General features: G+C 28.7%; 1 protein-coding gene across 3 annotated transcripts in view; it reads left to right on the plus strand.

The window, feature by feature from the left end:
- Positions 1-14,902, plus strand: part of LOC136080759 (kinesin-like protein KIF17) — a 26,828-nt gene extending 11,926 nt beyond the window's left edge. For all 3 annotated transcript variants that reach the window (XM_065797835.1, XM_065797836.1, XM_065797834.1), the window contains exons 4-7: positions 523-717; positions 1,218-1,418; positions 1,593-2,737; positions 14,763-14,902. In XM_065797835.1, coding sequence (XP_065653907.1) covers positions 523-717; positions 1,218-1,418; positions 1,593-2,737; positions 14,763-14,831 — 1,610 coding nt within the window. In that variant the 3' untranslated portion in view covers positions 14,832-14,902. The remainder of the gene's footprint in view (positions 1-522; positions 718-1,217; positions 1,419-1,592; positions 2,738-14,762) is intronic.
- The last annotated feature ends 1,088 nt before the right edge of the window (positions 14,903-15,990 follow it).

Consider the following 15,990-nt stretch of genomic DNA (forward strand, 5'->3'; position numbering starts at 1 on the left):
ATTCATTTTATATAAATAAATAAATATTGCTCTATTATTTAATAGTATTGAGCACTTTCAAACGCACAAGAGTATTTGTATTATTTTTATTATACCATAATAATACATTATCTTTTTATGTATGTATGTGTGTATATGTATATATATATATATATATATATATATATATATATATATATATATATATATATATATATATATATATATATATATATATCTTTTTATGTATGTATGTGTGTGTATATATATATATATATATATATATATATATATATATATATATATATATATATATATATATATATATATATATATATATATATATATATATATATATATATATTGTGTGCGTATATGTGCGTGCGTGTAAGTTGTGTTAACACGCTCTACAAAAGAGTGCTTCATGTGCCTAAAGATTAGATTAAATAAATATCAAGCCATATTTAAGATAAATATAACAATAGAACTAAAAAAACTTTTTAAAATAAATAAGACATAAAAATATTATCTTTTGTAATGAAGGAGTACAAAAGCCAGCTTCTCAAAGAGGTGTTATGCCACGTGCTTTTCAACAGATATTCGAATGCATTCAAACAACCGATGTCACTTATTATCTTGTTCGAGCATCTTACTTAGAAATATATAATGAAGAAATTCGTGACTTGTTACAAAAACAAAACCACCATAAGCTTGAAGTGAAAGAACATCCAGAAAAAGGTATATTTTTTTAATCTGAAAAATACTTGTTGTTACAAGGTTCACGTAAATACAACCAAAGTTCTTATAAAACAACGTGAGATCATGCAAACATTTTAAACTAAAAAACGTATATATGAATTTTTTTTTAATTAATTGTTTGTTGTTAATAAATGAAAAAATATTTACATTTTTTATAAGATATAAATTTTACATAAAAGATGAAATACTAAAATTGTTTTATATAAATATCATAAATAGCTTATAATACTTGATATTACCATCAAATTTAAACGTTTTTTACATCGCTTGTTTATATTGTTTATTACAAACTGCTTAGTACTTTTCTAACTTACGTACATTATAAAGCAAAAATATTGTTAATTGCTAATTTTTTCCATGCTACTAAATAGTTTTATTTATCTGTAAAATCATATCGGTAAACATGCTGAAACGAAATTTACTGAAACGGATTTGCGGTCCTAGCTTTATTTTACAATTATAGAACTAATTTTTATTAGGGGTATACGTAAAAGATTTAACAAACATCGAGGTGACTTGCATTGAAGATATGGAAGAAGTACTTGAAATTGGTAGCTGGAATCGTGTTTTAGGGTCAACAGCGCAAAATCCAGACTCATCTCGATCACACTGCATATTTACTGTTGAGTTTGAAATTTCTTTCTTTAGTGATCAAGACCAACAAGAACATTTTAGATCAGGTTTTTAATATTTCTTATTTTTAACATTAGGTTATTTTTAATGTTTATCGTTTTATAAAAATAGATATTAAAAGATGATAACTACATTTTGAGCAAGTAATGATAGAATACCTAATGAAAAACAGATTTTATTATAACGAGTAACTATTTAATAATTAAAGTATAAGTATTTAGGTCGATTAAATTTGGTTGATTTGGCTGGAAGCGAGCGTCAACGTCATTCTAAATCAGAAGGAGATCGTTTTCGTGAGGCTACCAAAATAAACTTATCTTTGAGTGCGTTAGGTAATGTTATATCAGCTCTTGTAAACGAGAAATCAAAACACATACCTTATCGAGCATCAAAACTGACGCGTTTACTTCAAGATTCACTTGGAGGTAACTCACGTACTCTAATGATTGCCTGTGTTAGCCCTGGTGCTAATAATTACGGTGAAACATTAAGTACTCTTCGCTACGCTAATCGAGCAAAAAATATCAAAAACAGGCCTCGAATTAATGAAGATCCTAAGGATACCATGATAAAACAATATCAAAAAGAAATAAAAGTTTTACGTCACTTATTATCTAACCAAATCAAAATATCCGGTGAAACCCCTCTGCTACCCCCTCCTATTTCTTTTGAAATAATTGAGGACAAAAAACCAAATCGCACAGCTGTTGTTATAACTAAACAAGAGAGACTAGCTTATGAGCAACAAATCTCAGGACTTCAACATAAGTTTGATTATGAACATACTTCGCGTGAAAAGTTCGAAACATCTTTAAAATCTACGAAAGCTGATTTTGAAAATTACCGGCTTAAAAACGAATACAAGATCCATAAGCTTAAAATAGAATATCAACTAAAAATAAAGAAATTAGAAAAACTGCTACAACTAACAAAAGATGATGCAAGTGACGAATCAGCGTACGTATCCAACGACAGCGACGAAACGGAAAACATTTGCCCGTACTTTAGTTATAAGAAAGACAAAAGCACTTTACTTAGTCCTGTTACTGAAAACTCTCACTTATGGAGTTATCAATGGTTAAAATGTTACTGTGATTCTAACGGTAAGACTATGAGTAAAAATGTTTTCTTAACTTCACAGTCAAACAATCAATTTTATTGCATATGCAGTGAACAAATTAAAAAAAATTTAACGAACGAAAAAGAAAGTCAAACTTGTCAGATTTGCATTAGAAGGTTAAAGTTAAGCAACATTGATTTTAATAATATTGACTATAACAATATAGACTTCAGCGATTCTGTTAGTTTAGTGACTTCTCAACCTAGTTCTATAGACGAAGATTTTCACAGAAAAGAACTTGAACAGGTAAATAAATTTTTTGCAAACGTATATATCTATCTATCTATATATATATATATATATATATATATATATATATATATATATATATATATATATATATATATATATATATATATATATATATATATATATATATATATATGTATGTATATATATATGTATGTATATTTATATCCTCGCTTCCTAAGCCGTTTAACTGGTGCCCCCTAAAATATAAGTTTCTGAATAAAAAACACTGTTTTTATTGTAAACGAAAATAGAAAACTAGGTAATAACAAACCCTCGCTTACATATCTGCTTTACAAATTTGCACACATTTATGTCAGGAAACAAAACGGAGACGTTTTTTTTTAAAGAAAATATCTCTTAAAATTATAATGTATAGTGTCAATGGACTATTAACATTTATTGTGACTGTACAGTGACAGATGTTCATAAAACTACCATGACTTTGCAAACGGTAAACGACTTTTTTTTAAAAGGAGAAAAACAAAAAGTTATAAATTAGCTGATTTCAACATTTTAGAGCAATTTAGATTTGTTTTTAAGTCTTAATAATGTTTGTCGGCAAAAAACCGTATGCCACCCCCTCCCCACTTTAAACCTTCTTGCACCGGCCCTACTTTCAAGGATGTGAATGCATCAATATCTCCAGCAATGATAACTGAACTACAAATAAAAGACGTACATCCATACTTAACAGAGAAGTAAATGACATCATGTTTTTCTAACTTATCTATACTAAATCGGATGACTTTTCCTTTTACACCTGCTTATGATGAGAGAAGTTTTAGTAGACTAAATATTAAAAATTATCTGAGTTTAAAAATGACAAAACAATGTCTTTTTGGCATTAATTTTATTCGAATATAAGTTGCTGAGAGTATTGGCTTTGAATTATAAATAAATCTTTTTGCTTAAACGCAGCGGGCACAGATGTCCGTTAAAGTCTAAACAACGATTTATAAACGTCACAAAAACCGTATGATGTCCAAGGAATGTTCTGTAACCGGTGGAAATGAAATTTTATAAACTGTTAGTAAAGTAAATTTCTTCCTTCATGCTTGCTTTCAGTATTTTTTAAAATGTAGTGTAAATATATTTTTAAATAACCAAACCATTGCAATAATATTAAATTTGTCTTCTTTTTTTTTTTTTTTTTTTTGATAATTGTTAACTAATGTAAATTTAGCAAACTCAAACTTTAGATTGTTAATTGTCTTAGACGTACTTAATAATCATGATAAAGGCACATAAAAGCATCGACAAAATATATTCATCACCAGTGCGATTTTTAGAGGTTAATGTGCCCCTACAAACCTTTGTATATATATATATATATATATATATATATATATATATATATATATATATATATATATATATATATATATATATATATATATATATATACAGTATCGGACAAAACGAGTGCAACCAAATAATGCTAATTTAGTTTCTTTATATAAAAGTGCTGCATTTTTTCAATTTAGAGAAATGATATGTAACTGTTTAGAGACAAAGTTCTTCAAGTTTGATTCATCACAAAGTTCATTATTTGTACACGAAAATTAATAAATTAATCAAAAGTATTAAAAAAAGTTGATTTCCTTCTGGAAAAAACAAGTGCAACTCGACAAAATGTTGACCAAGCTGTATTTCGCTATCAATATTTCGTGGCGAATCCTTTGTTGTCGATCACAGCCTTGCATCTTTGAGGCATAGATTCGATCAGGTGATCAATGAAACTTTGTGGAATCGTTGCCCAGGCCTTTTGGATTTGTTCAAACAGTTGATCCTTATTACGAACACCTTCACGATAAATTCTGTGGTTGACTATCTCCCACAGGTTCTCGGTAGGGTTGAGATCCGGAGATTGAGGCCGCTAATCCATCATCGATAGGGGTTGTCTTGAAACCACTGCTTGACTACTTTTGCAGTGTGTTTTGGATCGTTGTCTTGCTGAAAAACCCATTTTATTGGCATATTCCATTCAGCATGAGGTAACATAACATCTTTCAGGATATTTTTATACATGAAACGGTCCATTATTCCATCGTTTCGATGTATTGGACCTAGACCGTTAGCAGAAAAACACCCCCAGACCATTACATTACCTCCACCATGCTTCACGGTCTTATGGCAGTAACGTAAATCGAGGCGTTTTCCGGCCGGTCGACAACAGCACGTCGTCTGATTGTTCGGTCCGATACAGGTAGCTCTAATTGCTTTTGTATCTCGACTGATGATATCCAGGGATCCTTCTTGACGGATCTGACGATCATAGAATCCTCTCTGGAAGTGGTGGAACGCGGTTTTCCACCTTTGTTATCTGCTGCCAACTTCACCGTAGAACGATATTTGGAACATAGTCTTGATACGGTCCATTTTTTCACGCGATATTTATCACAAATATTTTTTTGTGACATTCCACTTACGTAATCGCCAATAATTTTCTTTCTTAGTTCCAATCCAAGACTGTCGGGAGCCATTTTTGCACTTGAAGTCATAAAAATAATAAAAATAAATAATCACGCTTCTCAAGGCTTACCGTGTTACATTTACCTTGTGATGATATAACAATGCTCTGTGGAACACAACGTCTTGGTTGGATGTGGATTGTATTGATGTAATGAAACACTTGTTGTATTTCACTTCTTGTATTGATGTTCTTCGATAAAACACTTTGATAAAACTCACTTCGATAAACTGTCTTGATAATACTGACTGATTGACTTCTATATACTGACTGAATTACATGTCGATTTACATGTCTCTTATATAGTAAAATGAACCTGTGTGAACCTGTTCTGGACGATTCTAGATGCTTCTTTTCAATGCTTCTGGAAGCTTCAGGATGCGTCTGGATGCTTCTGAATGTTTCTGGATATTTCTGGATGCTACTGGATGCTTCCAGATGCTTTTTCTGGAAACTTCTGGAAGCTTCTGCATGCTTTTGGAAACTTCTGGAAACTTCTGGATACTTCCTTTAATTATTAAAAAACTTCCGTGACGTTGACACGGACCAGACTTAAGAAAATGAAACAAACCAAAAAAGTTGCACTTGTTTTGTCTGCTGCAAAATGGCACTTGTCAACGAAATTCTGTCTGTGTGCTGTCACCTGTCAGCTAGTTGCTCATGTCATGGCATGCTATGACTCCAGACTCCTGAACTGTTTGCTGTGGTAGTATAGTTCGTTTCGTTTTTAAGACATGTAAAATTAGGAACACTTTTTAGCATTGTTCGATGTTGACACTGTATATATATATATATATATATATATATATATATATATATATATACAGTGTCCTCAAAAAAAATGAGACAGCATGATTTTTTTAAAAAGCAAAAAACAATCTATTTTTTCTCAGTTATTTTTTAACTTTATTTCAAATATGGCTTGTAATAACTTCTGTTACATTATCTATTATTAAAAATAAAAGTCAACAAAAATGTTTGACTTATAACAAAACTACAAGTTTGGTAAAAATCAACTAAAATTGAAAAATTAACTTAAAAAAAAAACACAGTAAATTTGAGTATAGTTTCCAATTTTTTACATCTTTATTGTTTAATATAAAATAATTAATAAAGTTGTATTTTTTTACAACAAAATAGAAATTCAATCAGTCTTTAACTATCATAACTATTTTTAATACTTGGTTGCATATGCAAAATACATTTTGCACCGATAACCGCTTGGCGCCTGTGGGGCATGCTTTCAACTAGTTTTTTCAACAAGCTAACTACTAGTGAATTCCAACCATTTAAAAGTGTCAAAAATAATTCATCTTCATTGCTAGGTTTTTAAGTTTAGAGTCTAATATAGACCACTGATTCTCAATTGGGTTAAGTCTGGTGATTGTGCTGGACACTCAAAGGTAGGTATTCCAACCTTTTGTATATATCTTTTATTTTTTCTTGCTGTATCCTTTGGGTAATTGTCTTGCCGAAATATATAGTTTCCATCGGGAAAGAGATTTGTTATACTTTGTTTTAATTCGTAAACTGAAATATAATAGTACTTTTGTTGGTCCATAATTCCTTCAACTCTGTACAGGTTTCCACTCCATGAGTAGCAACTGCATTTCAAATCATTCTGGACTCTAGATTATATAGTTTACCTTTTTTTTCCAGATTCTTTTAGGATTACTAAATTTAGCACAAAAGGTGACTCGTCCGTCCATATGACACGTTTCAATTGTTTAATCTCTTGCTTAATCTCTATCTCTGATCTCTACACCATTTTAATATCTTAACATGAGTTTTCTCGTTTATAAAACTTTTTTTTTCATTTGCCACCCTGAAGTAAATTTTTCACCTATCTTTATTCTTGCAACAATTGTATTGTTACATTAGTGTTCAAGGTTTAAATATTGCTTTATCTGACTCACTGACCTAAGATTCTTTATCACTACCCTCACAATTAATAGATCTTCACTTTCTGTCGTTTTTCGCTTTCTTTCTGACTTTGATTTTATGCTAATTGAATTCAGAGAAATAAATTTGGACACAACTCTTTGAATTGTAGATTTACCGCATCCAACGTCTTTGGAAATATTATGCAAAGACCAATCTGCATTATGCATTTGAATTATTCAACCTTTATTAAAGTCTGAAGTATGTTTTTTCCTAAATTGGTAAATATGAAAAAACTAAATACTAAGATGCTATAAGTACGAATACCTTATGCCAAATAAATAGTTGAACTTTTGAAGAAGTAGAAATCAAAAGCATACAAGTTTGCCATTTTTACCATTTAATTATATTTTTCTACCAATATAAAATTCCTAAAAAATTAAATTTAAATAAAATAATATAAAAAATTTTTTATCATTAAAAATTAAATAACAACTGTGCAAAACTACAATACTGTGCAAAAATACAATACAATACTGTGCAAAAATACAATACAATACTGTGCAAAAATACAATATAAAATCACATGTAACACTTTATACACCGCTAAACTATAATGGAAAACATAAAACATAATTTTAAAGAAATCCTTTTATGACCTGTTGTTAATTTGAGGGCCCTCCGCGTTTTTTTTCAATTTCTTTTTAATTTTAATTATCAGAATAGTGTATATATAATAATCTAACATTGAAAACCAAAAGTTTTTAAAAAATTCATGTTAAAATCAGTTTATATATATATATATATATATATATATATATATATATATATATATATATATATATATATATATATATATATATATATATATATATACACAATGGAGAAAATAGAATTAGCCTCACCATTTACTGATCCAATATTTTTTAAATCTGTAAGCAATTTTGTGCGGTGTAGCTTTTGTATCCACACACATATAATTTTTGTTACATACAACAATTTTTTAGATATAATATAGCATAGTTAAAATGCGGTACATATGATAAAACCATAAAATGTAAAATACTTGATATTTGCGGTAACAAATAGAATTAGCCTCATCAATAATTATTTTCAGTTTACTTGTATATTTTGATCTGGTGATACGCATTTGTGACTTAGTTTTTTATTATTATTTGTAAGTTAAACAAAGACTGTGAAATCAGTGCTCATAAAGTTTTTACATTTGGTTTTTGATACCTTAATTTGAAATGGGACGTGGCAAGCGTTTAACAAATGAAGAATTAGATGAAGAAATATTAATTAAATGAAGAATTAAAAGATCTCCAAAAGTGGTTAATAATAACTTCAATTATGGAGCTTATAAGGAAGGTGGTGGCAAACGTAAAATTGATAATCGTTCTGAACGAGTTATTGTACGTCGTGCTGCCGCTCAGCACATGACTGCATCTCAAATTCGTGCTGATTTACAATTACCTGTATCTGTTCAACGTGTGAGACAAATCTCATATGAAGATCCAAAAACAGTTTGGAAAAAGCGTAAACCAAAACCAAAACTTACTGCTTGTCATAAAGAAGTTTGATTACAATTTGCAAAAGAACACATGTCTTGGCAGGAAGAGTGGCATCAAGTTTTCTTTAGCGATGAAAAAAAGTTCAATCTAGATGGTCCTGATGGCTATCAATATTACTTTGCTCGAACATGGTGAAGAATTAATGGGTGAAAATTTCAACAAGATAATGCTGCTATCCATCAAATCCATCTGCTATCTATCAAAGCTTACAAAAGCTTGGTTTAGAGAAAAAAATATTCACGTAATGGAATGGCCCGGAATTTCTTTTTTACTTTATTTATTTAAGACATGTGACACAGACTGTGTAAATTAAACCAAAAAATCATTATTCTACCGGACAATGAAGAACTATGGGTAAACCTAGGTGAAAAATACAAAGTTCTTAACGAATACAATGTAATTTTAGATAAAGCTAGAGTTTAGCGCTCTAAAATAATTTTTTTTTTTTCGCTTGTTGCTCTCTCGTTAATAGAGAGATTTTAAGCGTTAGAAATTTTAATTGAAATAATAATAAAAAAAAAGATTGCTGTTCTATACCAAATCCTCAGTCAATGTAGCAGCACTTCTTTGTAGAAGCAGGCTATAGTCGATGTAGCAACATTCCCTTGTAGCAGCAGGCTATAAGATAGTCGATGTATGCACTAAAGCCAATAAATATTCTTTATGTTTACATTAAAAAGTCACCACTTTGAGCAAGTCTCCACACGAAAGCGCAACATTCGATAAAATAAAATTATTTTAGACCACATATCTGTAGCTTTGCCTAATTTTATTTGCAGTAATTACTTATGAAAAGATTTCTAAAAGTTTAGGAATCTTGTGGTGCAAAAAGAGTTGCTATCCAATTTTGGGCAATAAACAAGCTCTTTTTTCATTAAAAATGTTACCTGCCCCTGACAATAGTCTCATTTTTAATGTTTCTTAACTTTTAAATAGTTAAAAAGTATAGGATACCTAATACAGTAAATATTTCACTTATATGTATAAATATATAAATAAATATATATACAGGGTGCGTCAGCTATTTGAGAACATACTTTTAACTTTTTATAAATGGTAAAAAGTCAAACAGAAAATATTTTTAATCAAAATCAATTATATAAATAGTATAAGATAAACTGTTGTTTAATAGTTTCATTCAATGAAATCCCCCTCTACTTCAATAACAGCTTCGATTCAAGATCTAAACCGACTGCAAGGGTACTTGAGATGGCCCTTCATCAATATTGTCCATTACTCAGAAAATGGATTCTTTCAGAGAATCTTTTGTGTTATGGGGATGTTTATTACCATCTCTCTCAACGACACCCCACACATAATAATCCAATGGATTCAGGTCTGGAGAGTTTGGAGGCCACAAGTTTAAAGTGATGTAATCATTAAAATGGTCCGCCAACCATTTCTGAGTATTTTATGCCTTATGTGCTGGTGCAGAGTCTTGTTGAAAAATATAAGGCCTTCCATTTCTTACTTTATCAATCTAAGACTTAACAAAAGTACCCAAGACTTCAATGTAAGCAGCAGAAGTGACTCTTCCTTGCGGAAAGAAGTGTGGTGGCATCACATGTCCTTCGCAGTTAACAACCCCAAAAACGTAACAGTTGCCGAAAATTTTGTGTGCATGACTGTTGGAACTTTGCAAGGGTCATCGCTAAGCCATTTGTCATTTCTTCTGTTTACTTTTTGATCTTGATCAAAGTTTTTCTCATCAGAAAAAAACCAAAGCATGCCTCACTCAGCAGAATGTTTCAGTTAGTTTAACAGCCTCTTGGACCTTATCAAACAATTTGCTTTGGTGGTCTCGGACATAAACTGACCTCTCCTCATCACATAAGACTTGTAGTGAAGATTTTCATGAACAAGTCCTTCGAATTGTGTTTCTGAAACACCCAGGTCTTTTGCGATGGACTTCATTGACTTTTGGGGGCTCTTGTAAACGATATTTTGAACTTAATGAATAAATTCAGGTGTTCTAGTCGTATCTGACCGTTACTCGTGCTTTTTACGTTTAGCAGCTTGATTACAATCACCATCATTTTCTTCTAACTCCATGCGAACTTTGAGAACAAAAGATCGGGCGACTTTAAGAATTTTTGCAATTTGTAAATTGCTATGCTCTGCTTTTAATGCTACAATTACAGCATGTCTTTTTATTTCTTGTGTTAGTTTATTATTTGTCAATTTTAATTATCTGCAAAAAAAAAAAAAAAGTTAATGTAACATAAAGAAATGATGACATTGCGCGATGTTCTCAAATAACTGATTTGAGAACATCGCTTATAGAACTCGTTGTATAAAAGTTGTATGACATATCTATACATAAGATATAGGTATTACAACAAAATCTCGAAAATTTTTATTGTTAAGAGACAAATTGCTAGCGCCCCTTTTCTTTATAGCCTCCCTCCCTTTGTTTTAATAAGTTGTCTACGCTAATGTGTTATCATCACAAACAATAGCTCCAACATGGCCACCGACTGCTTTTATGGCATGTAAAAGAACGTTAATTTGTTTAAAAATAAAATTTGAACCAATTTCCAGCGCAGATCTTACATAAAAATTCAAGTCTACCATATAAAGTAACTATATTATATTCAAAGCAGAATTGGCGAGAACACTTGGATTGTTGACTGCTTTTCTAAATACTGTTTCTCCATGGTACTGCTTTTAATATAAGCTAAAAAAAGAATGCAAGTTTTATGTTTAATGTCTGATAAGTTCTAAATATATATTTTCACGAGTAAATTTCACTTTAATGTTTAATAAAATCTTGTTTTGATGTTAGGTAGTTCTAAACTTTTTTTTTTGAGACAACTTAATGTTATCATATGTATTATATGCAGCACAGTTATATGTAGCACATGACACAAAGTTATATGTAGCACATGACAAAATTGCAAAGCACTCAAATGCTGTAATTATTGCTTCAACAGAATACTTTTTATCGATAACAAATGTATCATTGAAAAATTTGTTGTTCAGCAACATTTTTTAACTCTCTTTTAACTTTAACATTCTCGAAAATATTTAAACAAATAAACTGCTTTTTCAATATGTAAGCATTTATTCGATATGGAAATTTTGTTCTGCGAAACATTAAAATTAGTATACAGTGAAATCATTCTTCAGGAAAATATTATTTATTTTTGAAAAAATAATTGTTTTATGCAAGAACTCTAATTTTTAACTCTCTGTTAAATAATATTGATTTAGTGTTAAATAATATATCAAATTTATTAATGTTGTAATTATCTACGTTTACTTTCAGACAATTAAACAATTGTATAACATCTTTTAAATTGAAAGCCAACAAATTGTCAGGTTGAATATTTCTAATATCTGCATGTGATCTTAAAGTAGATCTAAGACAACTCGATGGTTTAGGTATTCAATTTAGTTTTGCGCACTTAAACACAAACTCTTTCTTTGCCATTAAATTTTGTTGAAACGTTCTAACTGGGCCGTGTCTTTTACGAACAATGGTATCTTTCTTATCTAGAATATTGTCTCTTTTATGGCAGAACACTTTTTTTTCTTTCTTCTGGTGTTTGAAAAAAAAACAAAGTTTTTAGAAAAGTTTAAAAAAAAAGAATTGGTTCGTAAAAAGAACATGGTATGTAAATGCTGTGCGACAGCATTTACGAACCATGTTTTATTACAAATTTACGAACCATGGAAAGATACGAACCATGTTTATTACAAATTTAGCTAAAAACTTTGACTTAAAAGTTCAGCAATAAGTTTGACACTTTTCAGAAAAATGGAAATACAAAATATTTGTTTCAAATTTTTGACGTCATCCGTGCGTTAACTAGGCCTGTTATAAAATATACCATTCTTTAAGCCAATATTTATGCTTATATTTTATTTAAATTTTTTAAAATCTATTTTCTAAAACTTTAGGGTTATCGTTTTGATAGAAGTTTTATTTAAAAAATTATAAATTTTGCTCTTAAATAACTTTTTTTACGACAATAAATACATTTTTTTAATTAAAAGCGAGCTTTTGGAATGAATGTGGAAGGAAAAGAAAAAAAGGGGGGGGGAAGCAACTTATTCATGTTATTTTATCTCTCAAAAAAAGGAAAATTTTTTTAAAACAGAAAAAGTATTTAAAAAAAATTGTTTTAAAACAAGAAAATAATTTTTTTTAGTAGATTTTAGAAAGAAGTTAAAGCTTATATTTACAAAAAGTTGCCTACAAAAAATAATTCCACCCTAATTTTTGTATTAACATCTCACCAATAATATAGAAAATTAATATGCAAAATTTTAGCTGCACATTTTTGCACTTTATTGAGTAATGTTTAAAAGTGTGTCATGGATCTTAAAGTAATTAATAATTTGTATTTATTTTAAACCAGTATCATATAATATACGTTCAACCCAGGAAAAAAAGTTCTATAGAATTTCTATAAACTTTTGAAACATATGAACTAAAAAAATTCTATAGAATTCTATAGAACTTCTATAGAACTCTATAGAACTTCTATAGAATCTTTAATAATTTCTATAGAAACCAACTGAGATTCTATAGAAATTTTATAGAATTCCATAGAACTTCTATAGGCCATATGTTTCCAAAGTTTATAAAAGTTCTATAGAACTGTTTTTCCTCTATAGAACTGTTTTTCCTGTTTTTTCCTGTTTTTCCTATTAAAAATATCTAGATTATGTAATTGCGTTTATTGGGGAGTTGGTATTTCTTTTGAAATAACTAGTTAATCAAAACTATTTGTTTTTATATATATATATAAATGTTACATTCCTTATCGTATTAAATATAAATCTTGAGCTAGAAATATAAAGTAAACAGAAGTAAAGTAAAAAAACTGTTTTGCAATGACACTGCAAATGTGATCGTAGAGAAGTACTCCTGGTTTATAATATCTGTAGCTGTATTTAAGAAACATTGAAACTGCGGATTTCATTCAGAAGAGTCACATGAAGTCTTAAACAAAGAAATTCGCAAAGCTCGACTAAGTCACAATGCAAAAGTTTTATTAGTTAATTAGATGAGAAATCAGTTCAACCACATTTTAATTAGGTTGGACCCTATAAAAAATCAATTTCTATTAAATAATCAATTAAATTTAATTTTGAGAAGAATTTAATGAGGGCTGTGAATATGCACGAATAAAAGATCCAAAAATGTCTTGCTTTGATATTTATCAATTATTTTGTAACATGCAAAGCAAGAACTTTTTAAAAAGCTTCGCATGTTACAAATTAATTGATAAATATCATCAAAGCAAGACATTTTTGGATTTTTTATTCGTGCATATTCGCAACTTTCATTAAGTTCTTCTCAAAGTTGAACTCTATTTTAAAAACAGGTAAACCCCTAAACATCTACAGTCAAATTTTCAGTCTAAAATTTAAAAAATGCACTAATTTTTCTGAAATTATGATTCACGAAAACTTAATTTATTATATAAATGATCATTTTTATGGCTTTTTCAACCTAATATGATTTTTTTTTTATCAACCTAATAAATAGTTTTTCTAAACATTACAAAGAAAATTTTTTTTAAGTTATAATTTTTTCCCTTTAGATTTGGCATTCCTTACAATCACTAAAATTCCTTCACTAGAATTAGCCCCCTTTGATTTTAAAATTAAAAAAAAAAATTTATACACCCTATCCATAAATGCTTCACCCAGCTAGTTAAATGCCAATTAAGGTTGTCAAACTTAATTTTTAACTTCAAAAATGAATTCCTGGATCCATAAAAACCCTAAAATCATGTTAAGTCTTATGCTTTATTTATAAATAAATGATTTTAACCACTTTTTATAGTTTCTGAGGCACTGTGGAGCGCTGGTTACCTACTATGACAACTCTTACTAACATTATTTACCCTAATTTATTGTGAACTTTAGTATTTAAACAACTTTAAAATGTATTCTACACAATAGAGTGCTCAATGTTCTTAAAAGAACAGAGCAATTATATATTAATAGAAAATCACTTAACAAAATTTTTTTTTTGTGTAAAATGAAAGAAAAAAAAATTTGTTATATAAAATACAGAGGCAGAGCAAATATTAATATATGTATACATATTAATTTTGCATAATTACTTTATTTTTAGAAACCACGACTTCGTAACGGGATTTGCTGTTTCATACCAGGAATTTCCTTTTTTGGCGAAGCAAATTAACAAAATATGAACTAAATATTACAGCAACAATTTCACAATAATTATAACAATAAAAATTTTTAAAAGTTAAATGTTTTATTTATGAATAGTAATTCCTTATATTTTAATAATTTAATTAATTACAATATATCTTAAAAATGTTGGTCTTTCTACGAAATGTTTTTAAGTAGTGAGTTTCCTTCATTTCGTCTCGATTAACTTTTATCAATACATTTTTTAACGCCTCTGAACACATGTTAATCAAAAAGATTTTTGCTTCCAGATTGAATTATATATATAGGGTAGATTAGGTTAATATAAGCATACTTAAAGATTTCTTTGATGTAAGTAGTGAAGTTAAAGTTGCTTTGTATTTTTTGTATCAACTTTATGTGGTGATAACAAGAATCAGTACAGTTAGCGTAAATTTAAATGCAGTAATTAGCGGATATCATCTAATTAAAACGCTGTTAAATTTTTTGCATTGTTAAAATAATATCATCACGCATGAATAAATCTGCTGCACGAAATTTTGGTGCTAAAATAATGAAATTAATTTTTTTATAAGGAAAAATATGTTAGCTAAAAATCCAATCCATTTTTGTTAGAAAAACAACGTATAGAAAAATTTAGTTTTGAATTTATTTAAAGATGCAATTTTTGTGTAACACGAGCACGCTCAAATTGCCCAGTGTTTTTCATTGAAATTACCTAGTTTAAAGTCCTAAAATAGCAGTAGTTTTAATTGCTTTTTGAATAAAAAAAATATAGTAAAATATTTTAATATTTTAACAAAATTAATATTTTTCTGGTATTTAAAATCAAACAATTTGAATTTTTATTGTTCAAAGGTTTGAGTTAATAAAATTTAAAAAATAACAAGCTAATTTTGTTTTTGGTTTTGTTTTGCGGTAAACATAGTTGTATTGTTTCAACAAAAACATAGTAGTATTGTTTCAACAAAAAGTGGCTTAAAATTTGATCTTTTATTGATAAGTTTTGTTACTAACAAATCATTATATTCCAAAAATTAGTTCTAATTGTCAAATTGGTATTTTTTTTACTTAATTAATAATATTATTTTGAGTTAATATAAAGTGCTCATATTACCAAGCGGTCTGGGTAATATGAGCACTTTTGCTACTTTTTTGAAACCTCTGTGTTTTTAAGAAAAAATTTT

This window comes from Hydra vulgaris, chromosome 05, assembly GCF_038396675.1.
Source record: "Hydra vulgaris chromosome 05, alternate assembly HydraT2T_AEP".
NCBI lineage: Eukaryota > Metazoa > Cnidaria > Hydrozoa > Anthoathecata > Hydridae > Hydra > Hydra vulgaris.